The following is a 20,783-nucleotide window of genomic DNA, read 5'->3' as shown; positions in this document are numbered from 1 at the left end:
CAAAGAAGAACTCTCATTAGGCAACATAGGTGAAACCCCCTTTGTGTGTGAGCTACGGATACTCAACCAGTTGACTGGTTACTGAAGTTATTTTCAGAAAACGAAGCACCTGTGTTTAATGTACGGTCTCAGTCTGTGTAACTGATGGTTATTACTCCTATAGGGCCTGCGATCAAATAAAAAAGGAAATGGATTGGAATAATTGTATCATGTGAGACACAGTCATCATCACTAAGACTGTGTACTCTATTGCCTTATAAAATATTTAAACAGAAATTAATTATTTACAGTTACAAATTGGTTTCTCGTTTTTTTGATTAGATTAACTGTGATCAACGTTGTTCATCGCAACAACAGAAAAATGAGTACAAAGAAGCAGGAGTCAGATTACAGATTATTTAAAATCCCAAGAGGGAAGTGTTTAGATAGAAAGATGGTTTAGTCTATATTAATGAATCCCATTTGATTGAGATCATTTTAACCTGGAAAATGGCTATAACGGTCAGGCAAACCTAATGTAAAGTAAGAGTAAAGAAGTACAACAAATATACCTGAATTGTAATTGAAAACACTTTTATAAATGACAAGTTAGTAAAAGTGACTTCATCCAATGTGTTTGAACCTTGTGGGTCTTTGGAGGGACTTTAAATTACCAAAGAATCAGAGCCAATGATCACACAGAACAATACAGGCAGTTTTTGCATTTTATTGATAAATTATCATTTTTAAAAAGACCCAAGAGCCATCGTCTCCTTTCACCTTTCACTACAGTTTACCAAGTACTGAATTTGAACTATATACAAAGACATGTTTTAAACATTTTTGTTCTGCTTCATCATCATCAACATCATCATCATCACATTCAAAACAAGGTTAGAAATCTGAGCAGTGCCCACTGGTCAAGGTCGAGAGACAGGATGCTGAGTTAGCCTAAAGTGATGCCAGCCAGCACAGAGGTCACCAGAGGTCAGAGAGCGGCAGTTATAAAGCGCAGGGAGGAAGAGGGAGGAAGAGGAGGGTTTACATTCTAACTCACAGGCAAACAGAGCAAAGACATCCTACGCTTCAGCTACTTCTCCGGTAACTGAAAAACAAATCAATGACGGAGCATAAACAAGTCAACATGCAAACATGAGTCTCCATTTATGGGATCATTTTTCATTATCGAGAAGGCAACGAAAGTGCAATGAAGTACACCGAACTCCAATAAAAGGGTTGGTGCCAAGTGAGTTAAAAGCTGCATGGACAGAAAATTAACACTGATATAAAAAATCAACCTCCTGTTGATCTGTTACTCTTCTTGACCAATACTGGGCAGCACATAGGTTTTTAAGGATTTCATATTAAAATTGATCATTTTGTTAGGGTTAAAATCATACAGCGATCCTATGTCAGTGTACACAAGCTAGGTAAATGGTTACAGGACAGTATGGGTATGCAGCTTTCTGTAGATGGAGTTATGAACTAGCAGCAAAACAACACGTACAATTGCATATAATCGTAGTGCAATGGGCAAACTGTTCTCAGGAGGTCGGCTTATTTTGGTCTGGTCAGTAACAAAAGAAAACCAGGGCTGAAAAAGAAAACAGAAGAAGAAAACGGTCCAGAAAGACCAAATCCAACCAGTTTGCTAAACAATCATTTTCAAATAAAATGTTTGGCATTCATCAGGAAAAAACACAGTTTCTTTTTTGTTCATGATTGTGGATTTTCGCAAAAAACCTGGGCAGGATTTGAGTCTTTGTGGACGAGTAGGAGAACATACGTTTTGTCCGTTCATCGAGTCCAAACCCTCTAAAACATCCCAGACCCCAACAGACGGAAACACATCTCCAACACCATACACATCTTCAAACACACAGTACCATCTACACACTTCTGTCCAGACGCTCTGCAGACATGCTCCCCCGCTGAACATGACCGGTTAGAAATCTGAACAACATAAACAAAAATAAAAGTGGGGTTTGTTCTTCCAGCCGTGCCGCTCTAGGCGAAGCTGTTCTCGGGGTAGCTGACTTTGATGGCGCCCCAGTAGCAGGCTCGTATCAGACAGATGAGACCCAGCAGGTAGGCGAAGGCCCAGGACACGTAGGTGGCGTTGTAGCGGCTCGCAAAGCCCCGAGTACCAACCTGTTAGTGAAGAGGAGGAGAAGAAAGAGGGATTGTTACAGTCAAACCTCAGTCTCTTATATTTGATTAAATTGCACATCCTACAAAACAACTAATTCAAAGAGAAGTGCACTGGTTAAAGCAGGATAAATTATAATATCAAAAAGAGGTGTGTTTTACTCGTCCAGTGTGCGTAATACAATGCTGCTTTGATTTGGAGTCAATGGGTCACATGATAGGAAGCTATTGACATTTTTTTCGAATCTTCAATTGTAAACTGCTGAATCTTCATATAAAATAGCACGTTCAGTTATAAAGAGGTGTGTCGTATTTGTTAAGTCTAGTTATACAATTTCGCATTGATTTAAAGTAATTATGTCAGATGATATGGAAGCTATTGAATAAAAACAGTTCTAAAAACAGTTCCTATTATCAAAATTCATTTGAAAAAGAACAAAGAATCCAATAAAGAGAGGTGTGTCCCACTTGTCTAATGCTGTTATAAAATGATGCATTCATTATGGAATCATTTGGTCACATGATCTGGAAGTTATTGTAGAAATCCAAGAGGCTCAAATAAAATAGAATATAATCCTAAAATCCAATTAATATTTGTCCACAGTAGTAAATTAATTTGGTGAATGAATCGAACACATGAAATGGAAACTGTAAAGAAATTAGACTTGTTGTGTTGCTCCTTTGTTTGTAAATATCCTGTCTGTTTGATATTTCCTGCTTAATGCCTTCATTGCAAAACACCAAATGCTGTTTATGAACCTTAACTTGTGCTATTCAAACAGCACAAACTAGACAAAGGCAGCACTTACCGTTAAACCCACTCCAATGAAAATGCAGATCATTCCTACAGTTATATAAGCACAACAACGCCTCCTAGGGAGCGCACTGCCAACAGAGGATCTGCAGGGAGACATTGAGGGGGAGAAAAATGGTCAGTGTGTCGTCAGAGGGCAGAAAGAAATTCTGAATATATTTTATACAGTTTTATGTTGTGTATGTTCCTCTGAGAAACAACATGGGGATGGTTTTACAGACCATTGGTAACATTTCAGGTACAGTTTAAATTCTTAGCATTATTCTATCAAATTTCTCAGAGATAAAATCTGTCTTTCTCGTTGTAGATTCCACATGAGAGCACTGGAGGGCGGTCACATGTCAGCTCTCAACATCCTGACTCCATAAAACCACATGAAAAAATCAAGCACCGGGCTGGCATCAGTTTCTTTTTCATTTTGCTTCAAACATTTCTTTACTTTCTTCCCCCTCTCTGCTCTCACATGCCTCTCATGTGAGGGGACTCAAGCATTCTTCAGGAATAGTTGGTGTTCAGATGGCTTAAGGGGGAGCCTGATCACCTGATTTCTACTACTCCTTCTTTAAACGCCTGACCATCTCATTTATTTGAGTTGTGGAGCAAACTATTTTTCAAAGAAGGTTTTAAAATATAAGCTATGAAATTGAACACTTAATCAGACGATCTCATTTTATCAAAAGTTCATCACTCTGTGGTCTGGGGATTTCCTTATAAGCATTAAAGCTAAATCTTCACATGACTCATGACTTCTTCTGTTACAATGCAGTAAAGGAGATTGAAGGGAAAGAGTAAAAGAACATACAGGAGAAAGAGGTAGATAGAGAGCAAAGAAAATGGAAACAGACACTCAGGTAAAGAATAGAAATGGAAACCCAAAAATGATTGCTAAAGAAAGACATACTGTTAAGTTCGCTAAAATAAATAATTAAAATGATTATAGGCGGAATACAACGTCTATTGACTGTTTTGCTCATCGAAGTTGATTTAATAAAATACACCTCATCAATACTCATGGCTTTTAACTGAGTGGTGTTTCCAGTAAGGGGCCACTGGGAGAGGACACAGAAACTTCTGGTTTATGTTGAAGTCTCTCTGACAATTGCTGCTTCCTCACCGCAGCAATATATTGAATGACTTTTGAATTTGCACGTGCATAACACAAGCAACTCATACTACGGAGATAAAGATAGGAATGTATGAACAGAGAAAAAGACTGGAGAGATGTTGTCAAAATCTCAAATATAACTCTAGGAAAGATGGCAAAAGAGCGTAAAAGAGGAACAGAAAAAGAGATGGAGAACTAAGACACAGAGATAGAGGAAATACTGCAGCTTATTTGTTGTCTCAGCCAGTCCATATCCTCACTTTCAGACACACCTGTTGACTCCCGTCTCCCACTGCCTTGTTACTCTGTGACCCATCAACATTACACCTACTAAGGGCCAGACTTCACATGTCTGGATTAGCCTTCATCCCCTCCCCTCTCCTTCCAACAACTACAATTCAAGACCTATAAAGCTTGGCTTCCATAAAGTGAGAGCCTGGATACTTTTCCAGCAATGAGGGTTGAAAGTTAAATGCATTTAAATCCAAGTTGTATCATACTAAAAAACACAAACATATACAACAGATGCATTTTGCGCATACGTGTAATGTTGCATTTGGATCCCATTTTCTTCAAAGAATTTAAACCAACATTAGAATTGAACCATTTTAAAAACCATGTTTACTGTTTGAGAGAATATCTGATTTGATTTTCAAGCCATTGGCTTCCATTCATTTGTGTAAAATATCATAACTAAAATGCATATTCTTGACACTTCTTTCAACTCCACAGTGAACATCCAAGTCTGCTTTTACATTTGTTAAAAGGTACATTCTAACTATGACACAAACTATTTAAGTCAGTCTTTAATTGACAATAAACTAACATATTTTTAAATCTGCTACAGTAAATGACTCATGATATCAATAAATGAAACCAAAACCACCAGCTGCCTCCAACAGGAAATAATCGTTCAAAAAGTTAAACAATTTCTGTGATTATAATTTCATCCTTTGAGTGAGATAAAGGTTTGATCGACTCACATTTTTTTGCAGTGGGGACACTTGGCTAGCGTGTTAAACCGAAGCTCCATCCACTGTGAGGAAACAGAAGGAAAAAAGCATTACAGGAGCATCCAAACAGGCACAGAAGAACACAGGAATGCAAAGACACTATAATCCGACTCTACTTTTAGAAGAATCAACACAAGACCTACTGGGAATGATTTTACATGATCAGTTAGGATGGTTTGCAACTTTATAAATCTTTTTAAGAGAAAATATCAGCAGGTTGACTAAATTATCATCTATAATTATTATAATATTATATTAGTTGTCTCAACTATTAGAGTTTTAAGAAGTAGTATTAGGGAAATGTTCATCCCATCACAGATCAGCATCATTTGAGATCCTATTATTCACACAAGTATAACATGTGACTTTTGACATCTGGCTTCAGAGGAGGAATAAGGCTAAATTATGTTGATTTAATCCAATTCTGTGACCGTAAACTCAAATTCAACCGTTCAACTTCTTTAAAGCCAGATGTTCATAAGTCTTATTACATCGGTGTAAAACGGCTGCTGATTGAACTGGAGCAGGTTAGGCTGTTGTTAAAATGTCCTCCAGTATGACCAGCTTTCTCAACCTGTTGTTGTACTGGAGGAGAGCCGTCACTGGGGAGGCTAGACATTGGCTGGGAGGTGGCGGCGTCCTCACTGCCCTACAGACGCCACAACACACGTTAAGAGAATCCCCTATTCCCCTCTCCAAATACTGAATACACTGTGGTTTGGCTCTGAAGATTAAAGAACAATGAAGTAACACTATTCCACCAGAACAAAACTGCGATTGATTAGATTGCGTTGGCGGGTACGTACAAGAAAGGTGTGGCCACAGTGACCGCAGATCACCCTCATCCCCTCGGGCTGGACGGGCAGCGCCGGCTGGGCGGGCTGCTCCTCCGGGATGACCATCGGGCTCAGGTTGATGATGCGTCTGCTGTCGGAGGAACAGGGGGAAAGACAAGCTTGTGATTACAGCCAATCCAAAAGGGATTTGTAATGCCATTTTTGTCTAAATGCTCTTAATGTCTGTTGTAAAGCTCTTTGGATTACCGTGTCTTGATTTGCCTTTATAAAGCTTAAAACGTACCCGGGGTCAACACTGTGTCCGAACATCATATTTAGCTTTGACTGAAGTTGACTGAATGCTGCCTACCAGTTTGGTCGAGGACATCCTATCCTCCTGGACGTGTCTTTACAGATGAGCAGGCAGTTACAGGGACACCTCACATATTTCTTCCCTGTTGGGGGGTTCTTGATGGGCTGGAAGGAAAAGTATCAGAATCAGTTTAGTATAAAACACAAAAACAAGGCAATAAAACAGGATAACAGTTTAAAAACACTGATGTGAAAACAAAAGAGACTCTCAAAGTTGTACATTTCTGCAAAATCAATAGCTTTGCTTTTAACCTATCAATTATATAGGTTTGCCCGTTGTCTTCAAATGCCAATATGATCCGGTAAGACATGCTGTATATCAGTGTTTTTTCTAAAACCTCTGTATTCAATTTTCTGTGGTGTTTGTGTTCACATACTCTACATTGTGCTGTCCAATGGCACGAAGTCTTACTTGTATTACTATAATAAAGTTTACTCATGTATCCGAACCAGGGATTTTCATGTGAAAAAAGGACAAAACATACCTAAACTAATTAGCATACTCAAACGCCATGCACACATTTGGCCGGATTTAAATGAGGGTTATAAAAAAAAAAGGCTTACAAAAATAAATGCATCTTCAGCTTTAGATTTATTTCTGCAGTGTGTGGTGAACCTGAGCTGAATTGAATGAAGCCAATCAGTATTTATTGTGTACTGTTTTATTCCAGGGTAATAGAATACCATACGGGTGGGTTGATGTAGTATAAGCACCACAAATATCAGCCAGTGGAAATGTGGTAGTAATGACAGCCGTTTATCCTCCTCTCTGCCTCCACTGACAGCTCCATTAAAGCTCTCAGCCAGACTCAATCAAGTCAGATTTTGCACCCATCACTGCACTGACTGATCGATGTGAAGATGTCTACATCAACATCAGTAAGCAGGACATTGTCAAGATAAGAAAAGGGCATCCTAGGCAAAATGTTTCTTTTTTAATATATGTAATTGTCAACCACGCAAAATGATACTTTGAGTGATTCCATTTCAGAAGAGATAAACAGTAAATGGATTGTAATGGTGAGGAGAGGAGAGCAGCGATAAGCAGCTCAAATAAAACTGAAGACTTAATGTCTTTATTCGACCTGACAGATGAACTGTAACGACTCAACACCAACAATCATTAAAGCTGTCACCGCGCTCGATGGCCTCCACTTACTGTAGCTTCGTTGCAGACCGTGCACTTGACCACGTGCTGATGCAGCTTCCCATCCAGGTTGATGAGGGACTGGCAGATGCGGCAGTTGATGACGGGAACACCGCCGGCGTCCGGGCTGGCGATGGCTGTGTAGGGAGGAGGTAGTTCGGCTTTGAGAAGAGGAGGAGAAGGGCAAAGCACACAACACACGGCCAGCTGTTAATCGCATGCATCGATACAACTTCAATCAACAAACAGACATTATCGCAGGAGGTTAGATTTACACAATGACTACATTCAAAATATTGGTTAGGTTGATAAAGGACACAAGATGCAAATGAAAGCTGTGTGAAGATCTAGAAATTCACCCTTTAGATTTTGGCAACTGCCACTCACTAGAATAAACCTTCAAACTCAACACATGCAATACTGTATATTGTGGACCGGGATCATTAGGATTTCAGACATTACATGAGACATGACATTAGACTTTACAATGTGTAGAATGAGTAATATTTGGAAATAACCGGCCCATGGAGTATGTTGATAACACACAACTAAATCTTATTTCTTATGACAGTTTGACAAACCAAAAAACAAAGTTAGAATCTTAGTGAGAGACTCTCTGATCTCATACAAGACAACACAAGACAATGCTCTCCAAAAGTCAAAAACATTTTATATAGAGCTGGACCATTAATCAATTAGAAGATCAAAAGAAAATGAACTATGTTTGAACATCTAAATTGATAGTTGAAATACCCTTAAAAGGCCCTAGCTTCTAAAATACGTGATTTGCTCTTTTACTGTTCAGAATAACAGATTTGGATAATTTATCTTTAGCTAATTTCATAATAAGCTAATAATTTATATTACAATATAAATTGCAAATACAAACAACTTTTGCCTCCCTACATAACTTATAGGCTGTTGTCTATAAGTTAAAAAAATTGTTTTGAATGATTTGCCTCTCAATATCTACTATTCAACTATTAGTAACTATTAAACTAAGTGTATGGTAGGCAGCAGGGAACACGCTGTATGTAAACCCACGACAGGTTTGTTTGACGATGATTGCTCAACATGTGACTCTTCTCTTTGTCAAGGGCCGAGCACCACCCAGTATGTTTAAGAAAGTAACAATGGGCCCTTTTATATAAAGAAGTTGTGGATGTAAAACTCACTCTCTACCAAGCTGCAGACAAAGTGACTATAACATTAAAGCTGGTCTTCTTATTGTGAGGCTGTGGCCTTTTGAGAATCAATGAAGCTGTTGTACACGACCATTTTAGTGATTTTTAAAGCAATAGATAGTGCAATTTATATGGATGGGAATTAATACTTTGTGTCTTAAAATGTAACGTGTAAAGAAACATGTTAAAATGTACCATCAGCCCTATTTCATTGTCATTGGGCCTTATAGGCTAGTAAATGGTGTTTTATCAGTTAAATTAAATGTCTCTGCTAATGAGGCTAACAAGCTCCTTACTGGTTTGGCTTAGAAAGAAAAGCCAGTGCTATGTTAGGTGTTCATGGTCCATACGTGTAATCAACATGATTAAATGTCCAGACTTAAAAATGTTCTCCTACAGTCTGAAAGAACTACTGTGAACTAACAAATAACTACAGTAGCACTGTTTAATCCCACATCAACCTTTTGTTGTTAGTCTGCATTCCACGTGTTTTTCTGGGTTTTAATACACTAAATGCATAGTTTTGCACCAGTCAGTACCTTTACTACTATTGTAGTATTCAAGCTTACTTTACAATCTGCGTGATACTTAAAAATGTGTGTCTGCAGTTATTCAATCTACTTACATTTGTTGAATGTTTACCTAAAGTCCAGATTTACTGCACAGCTCTGGAGGTGATGGGATTCTGATTATCTTTCACCTGTCAAGTCTCTTTCAAACAAAAATGTCAGAAAAATCACCAGATTAGAGCCTCAGATGCAAAAAGCTTTTGTTTTTCTATTCTTTTATGAAAATTAATTGCTGAACACTTAAGTTTATTTAACAGTTTTTTCAGAACATTCCAATTTGCCAATCTTGGTTTAGTGTTTCTGTCATGTCTGCCATTTTATACGCAACACAATTATTGAATTGATTAAAACAATTATCAACAGTTTAATCAATAATGGAAATAATTATCGATATAGACATAGCCAAGTCTACCGACCAAACACAAAGGAGGCCTCTAATAAAACCAATGACCCATTTCCTTCACTCTGAATGAGATAATGGGACAAGTCAACAGGTAAATGAGGTTGGCTGTGAGATTCGGAGACACTGAACAGTGGACACCACAGGGACAGATGGGACATCCCGTCTACAATCGGGTAAACGTCACTAGAAATACAACCAAAGCCTGCCAAACACTGTCCACCGGCAGCACATAGTGACCCCTTTTCTCCCAAGCAGAGTTAATCCTAAATATACCAATAGTGCACCGGAAGTGCAATGCAGACTGTACTCTCTTAGCATAAATAATTCTATAACATTATAAAATAAAATCCTAAACCTGGTTTTGAGCACATTCAGCACTTCTCTCTGCCTCACTCTGAGAAGAGGCGTGTCTCATCTCGCTTCTCTCCCCTTACTGTGAAGGCGTCCTAATGCATGTCTGAAACTGAATCTAACAGCTATAGGTTTCACCGCCTGTCCTCAAAGCCAGAAGTAAGATGAGAAGGCGCTTCACTACAACCAGCAGCACAACAACATACAGCCGCCAACACATCCTGCCAGCTGGGGCCATCACTGACACACGTGTTGTTCAAAGTGGAGAATCACTCTCTAAGAAGCCAGTGCGCAGACTCAAGCTGATGTGTTTTCTGTTTCTATATCTCTGTATGTTGCATATTCTTATTACACTTCGTACTGGGACATTTTTCAAAGCCCTTGGACAATGTGTGTGCACATTAATACACAAAAGTTCCACTAATAAGATTGCAGTGCTCATTTTATTTCAGGAAGATTGTACATTAAGTATGGATCTTATCACCAAAGGAAATTCTGCCTTAACCAGATGTATGCTAAAAGTCGGCAATAAATCAGATACGATTACTTGCTTTTGTTCATGTGACATGAAAAAAATCTCTTTAAGGTCAACGGATAAGGCTCTATATTGTTTTATACAAATCCCATAAAGTTTAAAACAAATAAGGAATGTGTCCTTCACAATACTTTATGTCTCACTCAGCCCATCAGTTCCTACTAAAGTCTCATATCACTGAGATTCCTTTAACAGCACTGTAGTTTCTAGCAAATGGTTCTCAAACAGGGATAAATGTGTATTTGTTTGGGACTAGTTGCGGAATTATACATATAATATATACAGTATACAATATATATATATTTTTTTTTTATTGTGATGTAGATGACGCCATAAAACTTAATTGTATTCATAATAATACCAATTTGTATTATGTTAACCTTTATACTGTTTTTTTTCACGCATTATAATATAGAGTAAACCCCTGACTGAAAGAAAAACAATCTAATAACAAATAAGTTAGTAATGTGTGTCCAACAATGGAGCTATATGGCACAGAATAAGTAGGACAAATACGGTTCTAGCTAAACAAACAAAACTCTTTGAAATCAATGAATTGTTGGTTTTGGTCCGTTCACAGGATTTGTTGACAATAAAAATCTAAAAGATCACCAGACTCATTCTTCATAGTTACACTGGATCCCCAGCACTTCACAATCTGTAGATCAATGTTACTGATTGTTGACTCCACCTTAGAATAGCTTTGCAAAAATACTTTTCTACCATCTCTGGTTTAAAACATTGGATCAAGTTTGTATTTTAACATATTGTATCTATGTCAGAAAAGCATTGCCTTGGAGTGAAAGTTAAGATGAAGGATCCACTTAATACTGTCAATGCTACTGCCTTTGGTTGCACTACATTTAATCTGCCATTCAAACTAAAAAAACGTCAAGCAGGAGGCAACTAATCAAGCTCAATGTCGATCTAACCATTCAGACGCAGCCAAGGTCATTGGTCTCCGGCCGCCTCTCGCCTCTCACCTCCACCACCACCACACTGTGAGCACAGCAAACAGTGGATCTCTGATACAGCGACTAACCACTGATGGTGGACAACTGTTCATCAGGTAAAGCCCTTATACTTCTTCAGTGTAAGAATGTGAAGAAATTCAGGAAGTCAATACAGCAGAGATTGCAGTCACTTTCATAAATATCACATTTGACTAACTCCTCATCACGTCTTAAATGCACTGTGTTTCTTCGCATCTTATAAGCTTATTAGTCAAAGTAACATCTGAGTCATTGTTTCAGTCACAAGCTCAGTTTTAGCTTCTTCGACTCTAATTAATTTAGTTTACAAATAGTCTGATAGAGGAATGAACTCCAGCAGACCCAGTGAAAGCAGAATTAGCCATAATCCAGACTGTAAAGAGGAAATGAGCAGAAACTAGGCCATGAAATATACTGACATTCATTTAGCCTTTTGCTCAGTCAGTGCTGTAACATTCAAACAGGCGCTGAGTTCAACGGTTACAGTCCAGCATTAAAGTCTTTATGAATAATCCGGTGGTGAAATATGAATCTGCAAGATTAGGATGTTCATTTTTCAACATCATTGTGTTTGCTTGATATAAGCGGATAGTCTTGAAATGTCCAGCAAAGAGTATTACACGTTCAATTAATCCATTCATTTGTAGCAAGAAAAACCATGTGTTGTGCCAAAGCAAAGACATGTTGTTTGTTCACAGTGTCTGGAGGTGAATTTACGTAAAGCAAAACATAATCCTTTGATATGAGTCAAATATGGATGTATTTATAAGAATTAGGGAACTTTTATCAAGAAAATCCTTCAGCAAAAATAAATAGCATGTCATCATGTATGTCTTATGTTTCAACCCTAACCCTTCAATTCAGAATCAGACTAAAATCAGTTGAGAGCCCAGTCCTGACCAAGGCTTTCTAGACTAAGTGGAGTGAAGATTGATGAGCTGTTACTCTCTTTCAGCCTTGCATGCATTATGGTGCTGTAACCTACATTCAGCTGTTTACTAAGCAAAAAGTGGACACTTTGTCGGTGTCCTGGTTGAACATGCACATGGTCTGTACTGTAGTCAAGATGCAATTTTAGAATCAAACAGTCTTTCTCAGATCAAGGCAAATATTATCTGTTTACAATCCAGTCTCCATGCAAATGAGCAAACTGACAGCTAGATTTATCAAAATGACATTTAAATCATGCCGTGCAGTGGGTGTTGTGCCTCCAAGAATGACACATCTGGGCTTTTTGTTGATTTGCAGCTGGGACAAAAGGCTGCTAGGCTGCATTCTGCAGTGGGTCATTCCTCCCCCCGTCCATCAACAACATAAAGCCCACATCCACTCAGAACTCACAGCCACATCATGACTCAGATTTTTTCGGTTAAGACCCAAAACGTTACAGGCCCCAGTGAATCGTGATGAGTATTTCTGCAGTAAAAACATAGCTTGCTGTTATTGTAGGCCCCTCTTCCCTAACCCACTGCTCCAGTTCTCACAGTGCTAGCTCCACCTTTTTCTCAGCTGTCGATGGAGTGCCCTTGCCTTGCATTGCACTGCACTGCTGCAGTTTTTATTTAGGCAAACTCGATACGCCCAAATATGATTCAGCATTCACGCTGTGTACATGTCGTGTGTTTACCTCGGGGACTTGAATCCTGCAGGTACGGGGGAGCAATGGGGGTCGCGTTCTCGGAGTTGGGACCCGACAGCAGCGGAGATCGCTCGTCCATGCCGTCGGAGGCCATGATGTTAACCGAGAAAAATGACGGTGAGAGACGGCAGAAGGCTGCACCGGGTCTGCACTCAAGTCGGTGAGCAGCCAGCGGCGGGTTGTTGCTGCCGAGTCGCTCCGGTCCAGCAGCCCGGTGACGGCAGCCTGGAGGAGGGAGGAGCCTCTCGGTGGTCCCCGCCCCACTGACATGACCCGGGGCATGGGCAGAGCTCCTAAACCCTGAACATGGATCTAACTACTAAACCCATCACGCACTGTGATGGAATTTTGTGAGAACATTATGTCCACGAATGTTATCAAATGTAACTGCATTATTGGCTGCATGTGCACATAATTATTTAGATATTAGTCAATGTTTTCACTAATAACCAAAAGGTCATAAAAAAGATGAATTTCATTTAAATGATGGAAGGACACAGCTGTATTCATCAATAAAGAAGCAATTATCGGTGTTGGCCACTAGATGTCACTGTAAGATCACTTATGTGCTGTCCATCAGTGATTAGACCATAATGTATTATTTAGGCCAAACTTTATGACTGGTGATTCCTCAACACGAAGCCATGTTCACTTACCAGTTCAATAGGGTTACTTAGAAATGTAAATAGTTTATCTCACTTCTGCTGTGTACTGTAGAAAACTGGATTTCCAATTAGACCATGACTCTCTGGCTAAAGGGCTACGCTCAAGAAACATTGTGTTTGCTCAAAGACACAGCAAATGCATAGGGAGGGATTAATATGACAACAAGGCCTGTAGGCATTTTGATTCCAATTTCTTAACTGGAAAAAATATTGTTCAAGTTCATAAAAGACACTTCTCGAGCCTATTGACGCTCTTTCACCAGTTAGGAAAGTTCCTTTATGATAGCTGATTCTTGCATTCACTTATCTACAACATCTTTTGCTTGTCTTAATTTCTAAATAAAAAAAATAAAAATTTCTTCAACTTAAGGGGTCTTACAACAGTAGTATGTGTTTTACAGCCTGTAAAGCCCTCCATGGAAAATATTTGAGTTGTGAAAATAAATAAAACTGACTTTACAAGACGATTAATGAATTTTCAATGGCATATTGCCAAAGCAATTACAAATTCACATTTGGCCTTTTTATGAGATCAGTCTAGGCTACGTGTACAGCTTTTATGTGATGTGTTTGTTAACGCCATTACATTGTGCCTGATGTCATGGTGGAGCCTGTTTTCCTTGTTTAGTATGGTTGATGTGTTGCAGTTGATATCCTGATTGGTTGAGCAGTGTAATTGTTTAGAAAACTTTATTTCATTTGAAATGTAATGAGTAACTGCCATTGTGACTAATTGTCTTGCTCTACACCTCACCATTGAGCCACAAACAGGGATTTTCTTCATCTGAATGAACATATTAACTTTAACTTCTCTCTCTGTTTTCCAGATGGTTTGAAAGTCATTACCAGGATCTGAAAACAACATGTGGCTGCAACAGAGCCCCAGTATCTGAACTCCTCTCAAATGATCAACTTTCCCCTCCTTATTAAGAGAAAAAAAAGCTCATGTTTTACAGTCTGTCCATGAAAGCAAGAACATCTTTTCAGATTTATGTAGTTTGCGCCCTATTCCTCCCCTAACATTACACCACCCTTGAGAGTTTGTGCCAAAATACGTCTCCCATTCCTTGTTGCTTATGTCAGGGAGTTTGCAAGCCTCGAGCTACATAAATCCGTTCCCTGGCCATTCAAAAGGATCTCTAAATAAACACAGATGTATTGAATTAATCTTTGGGACAAAACAAGTGTGGATACTTTTCAAAACCTCTGTGTCTCAAACAGCAGGATGACAAGATGTTTATGGGAATGACTGAAATGGTAACAAACTGTTTAAATCCACAACCATTGTTGCATGGTGTTTATATGTTTAGAGCATTTTGAGTTTGGGGCTGGCTGGTCCTGTTTAGGACATTGTAAAATGGCTCATAAATTCCAGGATCATCTCACCTCCTACTGCCTTCATAGACTCACAGACTTGGAAGTTTTGAGGGGAGCAAAAGGATGGAAATGAACCCTTTCACCAACAAAGAATTCAACATCCTGCATAGACACTTGATTTCATTTGATCAAGTAGACATAAAATCCTTGAGCCAGGCCCAACTGTTTGCACTTGTGTGCCACAACACATTCTCTGCAGACTGCAAGTGTATTTGACGTGTTCGGGGTAAGTTTCCACCAATTACCCCACAGACTCTGACGGAAAATACTCTTGTGTCTGCCTTACCGGGCCAATAAATTGCGATTCACATCGCATGTAATAGGCTGCCTGCAGTCAACGACTCATTTTTTCCTACGACTTCAGTCACCGAAGGAGAGTCGCAGCCCTCCACAGACTGCTTCTTCGCTGGGGTTTCTTTGCAAGGTAACACACACTAGACATGAGTTGAATCGATGTAGAGATGTTTATGTGTGTGTTTGTATGAGTAAAAGGTGTTGGCTGCAGTCAACAAGATTTGTGGATGATCTTTTAATCTTTTTTCTTTGCCTTCTTAACTTTTGTACTGATGGCGATGCATGAAGCTTCCAAAATGAGAGTAAGATTTCCGGATATAATTTTCAAACTTAAAAAAAGCCTTTATTTATGCTGCAGCCTTTTGGAGGTTGATACAAAAACTGTACCGAACATCTATCTTGTTGGTGGATGAATGTGTGGTGGTAGCTCCAATGAACCTTCTTTTCTTTAATTGAAACGTAACACCTTTTATTTTGAAGGTTGAATCGCATTGTGCATGCATTGCATTGTCAAAATTTCATACCAGGGAGAAGTCTCACTTTTAATCTTATCAGATGTTATAATAACACACTAACATGTCTGTCTTGAAATTGAATAGGATTGTGCATTTACTTTCATTTGTTAGATTCAGATCATATTACATTTTGGAACATAGAAAAAAGCATCTGTCATGATGGCCTTTCCATTAAATACAGTTTTGTGTGTGTGTGTGTGTGTGTGTGTGTGTGTGTGTGTGTGTGTGTGTGTGTGTGTGTGTGTGTGTGTGTGTGTGTGTGTGTGTGTGTGTGTGTGTGTGTGTGTGTGTGTGTGTGTGTGTGTGTGTGTGTGTGTGGGTATGTGTGTGTTTCAGTCAGTCTGGAGATGCTGCAGGGAGCTGTGCTTTGCTTGTCCTGCTCCCTCCTGCTGGGCGTCTGTTTCCCAGCAGAGGGTGCAGGGGCAGCTGGGCCTCTTCCAACTTTCTCCCCTGAAGAGTCCTCTGGCCAACCAGATCTTGATGATTTGGAGTGGGGCTCTGGATCATCTCTTCTGCACCTACTCCACAGCTTCCCTGCTGATAGCCCCTTCATAACAGAGACCCCAGGAAAACCAGTGAACTGCACCCAGCGTTTTTTATTACCACCATCCTCTGCAATCTGCTGGGATAACATCGTCGGGCCAAAGGAGTTTGCCAAGTCACGTCTGCTTGTTCTGCAGAACAGGGCCGCCCTGCAGGCTGCAGCCACCACCAGCGGGGTGGAGGAGGGAGGGATCTCCTACGAACACCAAGCCAGAGAGGAGGTCCAGGGGATCAACTCGGACCACCTGAGTGCTGTAGAAACCATGCAGACCATAGATAAGGTTTTTGTCTCTCTGCAAGAGACCAGGAAGGAGGGGAAGGAGCAGGGGTTCCTCACAAGGTGAGAAACAGACATTCATTTGATGGATTAATATGGTATGTTTTAAATTACAGGGGAGGTATAAACAGATTAAGGGGAGGCTAATTTAAAAAAGATTTAATTAGCCAAGATCATATATGAGCCGAAATGTATATGATTAGTTTGAAGAGTTATGTTTCATGTTAGTTGTTTTTGGTGCTGTTTTCTCAGAATCAGAAACAAATAAATGCCTGAGACCTAAACTAGAGACCCTTTTCATGTATTTGTTGCAGGCTGAAGTTGTCAAACAGCAATATAAAGGTATCTTGTCTCAATTATTGGGGGTGTCTTTTTCCAAGCCTTGTCTGAGGGTGGCCTGCGGTCTCAGACTTTGGAAAACCCCTGAAAGTATTTGGGTGAGGAGGTTGAAGAGGTGGGGATTATCTGACTAAATACCCCCTGATTTCTTATTGTATAGTACTGTGGGTGGTCTGGCGTTCTGCTATTGCATATTTATATTTAAATACAAACATTAGAACCATATGTCCATCCAAACAGAGCTACAATCTCCACTGTGCAGAGACAAATTGATAACATTTTTGGAAGATACTCATGCAATGCCAGCTGCGGGATTATTCCTAAATCATTGTTAGCGAGGCAGTCAGGAACCCTGGATCCTTGTTAGTTGTTTAGCATAAATAAGTGCTTGCATGCCAAAGAAAGTGGTAACAGCATCCAGACAAGCAGCTGAGACGTTTCTAGTGTTTTCCTACAGTCATCTGTTGGGACATCTGGCTAAGACAACACTCTGGCACTAAAGCGGCTGTGAAGAATTCAGTGCCTTCTCTCTATGAGATGAGAGAGAACAAACTGATTACTTGGCGAGCTCTGAATATAGGATAAAATGAATTCAAAACGGTGTGAATATGTGTCAAAATGTCCTAGACATTTACTTGTGGTTTGTCATCTCTTGCAGCATGAAGGAGCATCTTGCCAACAGAAGGGACGCCATACATGGGAGAGAGCACATGGCAAACATCCTGGAGAATCACTTTTCTACTTTAGAGAACTCTCTGCTTAACATGCAGTTTCGACTGAACAAGCTCATCCAACACTGAAAAGGATTGGTTGCCTCTATTTATGTGTTCATGTATTGTTTAACAATGTAGCAAATGCATGCATCCCCAGGATCATTTTAGACTGTATGTGGACCAAATATGCACCTTATGTCATTAATACACTTAAAGGTAAAATCAGTATAAAGGAGACTAAACCTCACACCATCAGATATGAGGAACATGTACGTAGCTGTTAAATAGTTTGTTGTATTCCAGTTTGCACGAGGAGATTTCATGGTCTTTATAACAGCGTCTAGTAAAACGGTTAGTCTCTTGAGCACCTTGTTACAGACCTGTTTAAATCCTCATTCAACATTAATAAAAGCATTTTCATACCCTACAAGGTTGTGGTGTAAATACATGCAATGCGACATAAATGATCAGATGGTCTGAATCTTTATTTTAATATCAAATCCAAACAATGCATGAGCAAATGAATGAGGAGAATGTGTTATATACACTTTAAATATTCACATATTATATAGTGTGAAGAAAAAAAAAGCGGCATGTGTATTTTTTACTTTCAAGTATTTATGATAAACTGCCCGTTACTAATACATGGACAATATCTTTAAAAAAAATAGCTTTTATGTATAACTTTGAATCTGGAACATCAGCATATTTCACTTGTTTGAAATCAATGTTTGATGGCATCTTAAAAGTCACTCGGTCATATATTAAATGCGGTGATAACGGAGACATCTGTGCACCAGCTGTGTGGAATGGACTTCCAATATGTGTTGGTCTGTTGCATGGAGTGAGCCCATACAGGCCTGCAAGTTGTTATCTTGTATATCACTTCCCTCCTCCTAAATGTTACACATGCAAAACAAGCACTAAATGTGTAAGACATTGCTACCAGAAAACCTTCAAGAAAATTGTTCTGAAATACTAAAATGTTCAAAATCTTGAGTACTGATTGCATTATGCTTTATCTAAGTATGCTTTGTTTTGGCCATTGTTAAATTCTAGATTTATGGCATCAAGTATTTATCTTGGACATTAAAGCTCCAGTGTTCCTCTGTGTTCTAGTATATGAACGTGAACTCTTGAGTCTTCACTTGATTTCACATTTGCCCTTAGTGGCTGTACTTTCAGTCCCATGTGCTCTAACGTCTTTCTTGAGCCCTACAGCTTAACTCTGTCAATGTATTTTAAAAGCATTGCAGTGCCCTCAATAAATGACAGGATGTGCGCATTTGATAACATTTGTCCAGACGTGAAATGCAGCCAGTGTTCCCTTTAAAAGTCAGCGTCGTTGTCATCTTCTTGCAATTGCTCCAAAGATTTGAGGTAATCTCCAGCCAAGATCTTCTTTGGTAGGATATCTATAAAAGAAAAATATTACACTTATGTCAAACTTGGTGCCACAGCCAGTCACCATGTATCCACTGTACTCTGCTGACCGTTACAATGCATGGAGCCAAACTGTGTTTACATTATCTAATTGCTGATAGATTATTGTCATAAGTATAATGTGGCGTTACAAAAAACAGCTATAAAAAACTGCTGCAGAAAATCAACGAGGCTTGCCATAAATTCCATTACTGATCAATCTTCTAGGCAATAGGCTCATTATAGACATATACCTAATAAACTGTTGCATACGTTCTGGGAGGTTACAGGTTATTCCACCAATGTTTCAGAGGTAAAGGGTCAGTAGTGTCCAACATTACATGATACAGAAAGTCCCTGCATGTCAGGCTGTGACTGTGTCTCACCTGTGAGAAACTGGAAAGTGTCGTTCTCCTCTGCGGTGTTAGCCAGGTCGGTGTATGACAGAGATTTGGTGTCTTTCTCTGCTCTGTTGGTATATGAAGACACAGCCAGGTGCTGCACAAACAGCTCCTGCAAAAACACACAAGTCACAATAAGTGGAGCACGAATGGAAACTGCAGGTTACAGTCAGAGGCGGAAGAAGTACTCAGATCGTGTAGTAAAGTAGTACAAAGAGTAGAACTACCAGGGTGTAGCAATACTCACCCTGGTAGAGTCAAATTTTACTCAAATAAAAGTACAGAAGTATAAGCATCAACATATACTTGAAGTACCCAAGTAAAAGTACACATTATGTAAATTGACCCTTGTCAGAATAATAAAGTGTATGTTTTGAGAATAATTTGGGAAGCATTAATATTTGAATCAAAGCTGGTATAGGTGCTGGTGCAGCTCGTTTTAATCACTTTGTAGGGTAGCTAGTGAATGTTACCATGTGTAACTTAAGTGTTGTTCACATCATTAATCCAAATCTGCAAAGTAAAGGTATTAAGTACAGTATTCGAGTAAATGTACTTCGTCACTTGACACCACTGTTTACAGTTATCAGGGGAGCTAGCAGCAGCGGGCTAATCCCTGTTAGCAGCAGATGAATGGTAGGTTAGCAGTGCTCAGTGAAGCGAGGATGTAGCCTCTAACTGCGGCTTACTGTAGCCTTGGTGGTGAGAAACAGCGCGTCGTGGTTGATGCAGGAGACATCCGGGGAGCTCTTCATTATCAGCTTCACCCTGGAGGTCGGGAGGGAGAGGGATTTTTTGTTGGTGGACGTTTGGTCATCGCCTTTGTCGTGAGTATTTTGAGACATCTTCATGAAAACACGGCGCCAGACCGACAGGCGGAACTTTTTGTTTTGAACAGTGACGAGTTTCTTCTTCTTCAGTTTTACTTAGCTGTTGGCGGCAGTTTTACTGGAGTACTGCCACCTGCTGCTAAAGTACGGTGGCCGACACGTAAAGGGGTCACTTGAGAGGAAAAACATATTTTTGGTTCAAAATCGTTTGTGTTTGTGCGCCGTTGAATAATTGCATTCATTCATTACAATCAGTGGTAAAAAGTAACTAAGCACATTTACTTAATCACTGTATACGAACACAATATTGAGATGGTTGGACTTGTATTTGATTTATAATTTATGTAGTACAGGCAGGAGACACAAATAAAGGATACACC

General features: G+C 39.4%; 3 protein-coding genes across 5 annotated transcripts; 1 reads left to right on the top strand and 2 right to left on the bottom strand.

The window, feature by feature from the left end:
• Positions 1-690: 690 nt before the first annotated feature.
• Positions 691-13,299, bottom strand: pip4p2 (phosphatidylinositol-4,5-bisphosphate 4-phosphatase 2). 2 transcript variants are annotated; one of them, XM_079656197.1, is made up of 7 exons: positions 13,016-13,299; positions 7,367-7,515; positions 6,206-6,312; positions 5,866-5,986; positions 5,030-5,082; positions 2,937-3,027; positions 691-2,130 (listed from the first exon to the last, which is right to left on the bottom strand). In XM_079656197.1, the coding sequence occupies exons 1-7, from the start codon at positions 13,119-13,121 to the stop codon at positions 1,987-1,989; spliced, it is 771 nt and encodes a 256-aa protein (XP_079512323.1). In that variant the 5' UTR covers positions 13,122-13,299; the 3' UTR covers positions 691-1,986. The 2 variants fall into 2 exon arrangements, with proteins under 2 accessions (XP_079512323.1, XP_079512322.1); XM_079656196.1 differs by having other exon boundaries at positions 7,367-7,491; positions 13,016-13,265.
• Positions 13,300-14,520: 1,221 nt separating this feature from the next.
• LOC307023142 (uncharacterized protein) lies at positions 14,521-18,180 on the top strand. Of its 2 annotated transcripts, none has more exons than XM_079656199.1 (4): positions 14,521-15,295; positions 15,434-15,493; positions 16,219-16,761; positions 17,696-18,180. In XM_079656199.1, the coding sequence occupies exons 3-4, from the start codon at positions 16,226-16,228 to the stop codon at positions 17,835-17,837; spliced, it is 678 nt and encodes a 225-aa protein (XP_079512325.1). In that variant the 5' UTR covers positions 14,521-15,295; positions 15,434-15,493; positions 16,219-16,225; the 3' UTR covers positions 17,838-18,180. The 2 variants fall into 2 exon arrangements, with proteins under 2 accessions (XP_079512325.1, XP_079512324.1); XM_079656198.1 differs by having other exon boundaries at positions 14,527-15,295; positions 16,215-16,761.
• A 36-nt stretch (positions 18,181-18,216) lies between these two features.
• Positions 18,217-20,511, bottom strand: chrac1 (chromatin accessibility complex subunit 1). Its single transcript, XM_079656200.1, has 3 exons — positions 20,263-20,511; positions 19,559-19,685; positions 18,217-19,165 (listed from the first exon to the last, which is right to left on the bottom strand). Exons 1-3 carry the CDS (start codon positions 20,422-20,424, stop codon positions 19,080-19,082), a joined length of 375 nt encoding a protein of 124 aa, XP_079512326.1. The 5' UTR covers positions 20,425-20,511; the 3' UTR covers positions 18,217-19,079.
• Positions 20,512-20,783: the final 272 nt, after the last annotated feature.

Source organism: Notothenia rossii (assembly GCF_949606895.1).
Source record: "Notothenia rossii genome assembly, chromosome: 10".
In the NCBI taxonomy this organism is placed as follows: Eukaryota; Metazoa; Chordata; class Actinopteri; order Perciformes; family Nototheniidae; genus Notothenia; species Notothenia rossii.
Note: the sequence above shows the minus strand (reverse complement) of the source record. Positions and strands in the feature narration are given on the sequence as shown.

Excerpts from the sequence above, each read along its gene's own strand:
- pip4p2 (XM_079656197.1), bottom strand. The coding sequence starts at position 13,121 with ATGGCCTCCGACGGCATGGACGAGCGATCTCCGCTGCTGTCGGGTCCC. Across the intron at positions 5,987-6,205 it reads GGATGTCCTCGACCAAACTG|CAGACGCATCATCAACCTGA; the intron begins GTAGGCAGCATT and ends TTCCTCCGACAG. Across the intron at positions 2,131-2,936 it reads TCATTGGAGTGGGTTTAACG|GTTGGTACTCGGGGCTTTGC; the intron begins GTAAGTGCTGCC and ends CTTCACTAACAG.
- LOC307023142 (XM_079656199.1), top strand. The coding sequence starts at position 16,226 with ATGCTGCAGGGAGCTGTGCTTTGCTTGTCCTGCTCCCTCCTGCTGGGC. Across the intron at positions 16,762-17,695 it reads GAGCAGGGGTTCCTCACAAG|CATGAAGGAGCATCTTGCCA; the intron begins GTGAGAAACAGA and ends CATCTCTTGCAG.
- chrac1 (XM_079656200.1), bottom strand. The coding sequence starts at position 20,424 with ATGAAGATGTCTCAAAATACTCACGACAAAGGCGATGACCAAACGTCC. Across the intron at positions 19,686-20,262 it reads TTCTCACCACCAAGGCTACA|GAGCTGTTTGTGCAGCACCT; the intron begins GTAAGCCGCAGT and ends GTGTTTTTGCAG. Across the intron at positions 19,166-19,558 it reads CACTTTCCAGTTTCTCACAG|ATATCCTACCAAAGAAGATC; the intron begins GTGAGACACAGT and ends TTTCTTTTATAG.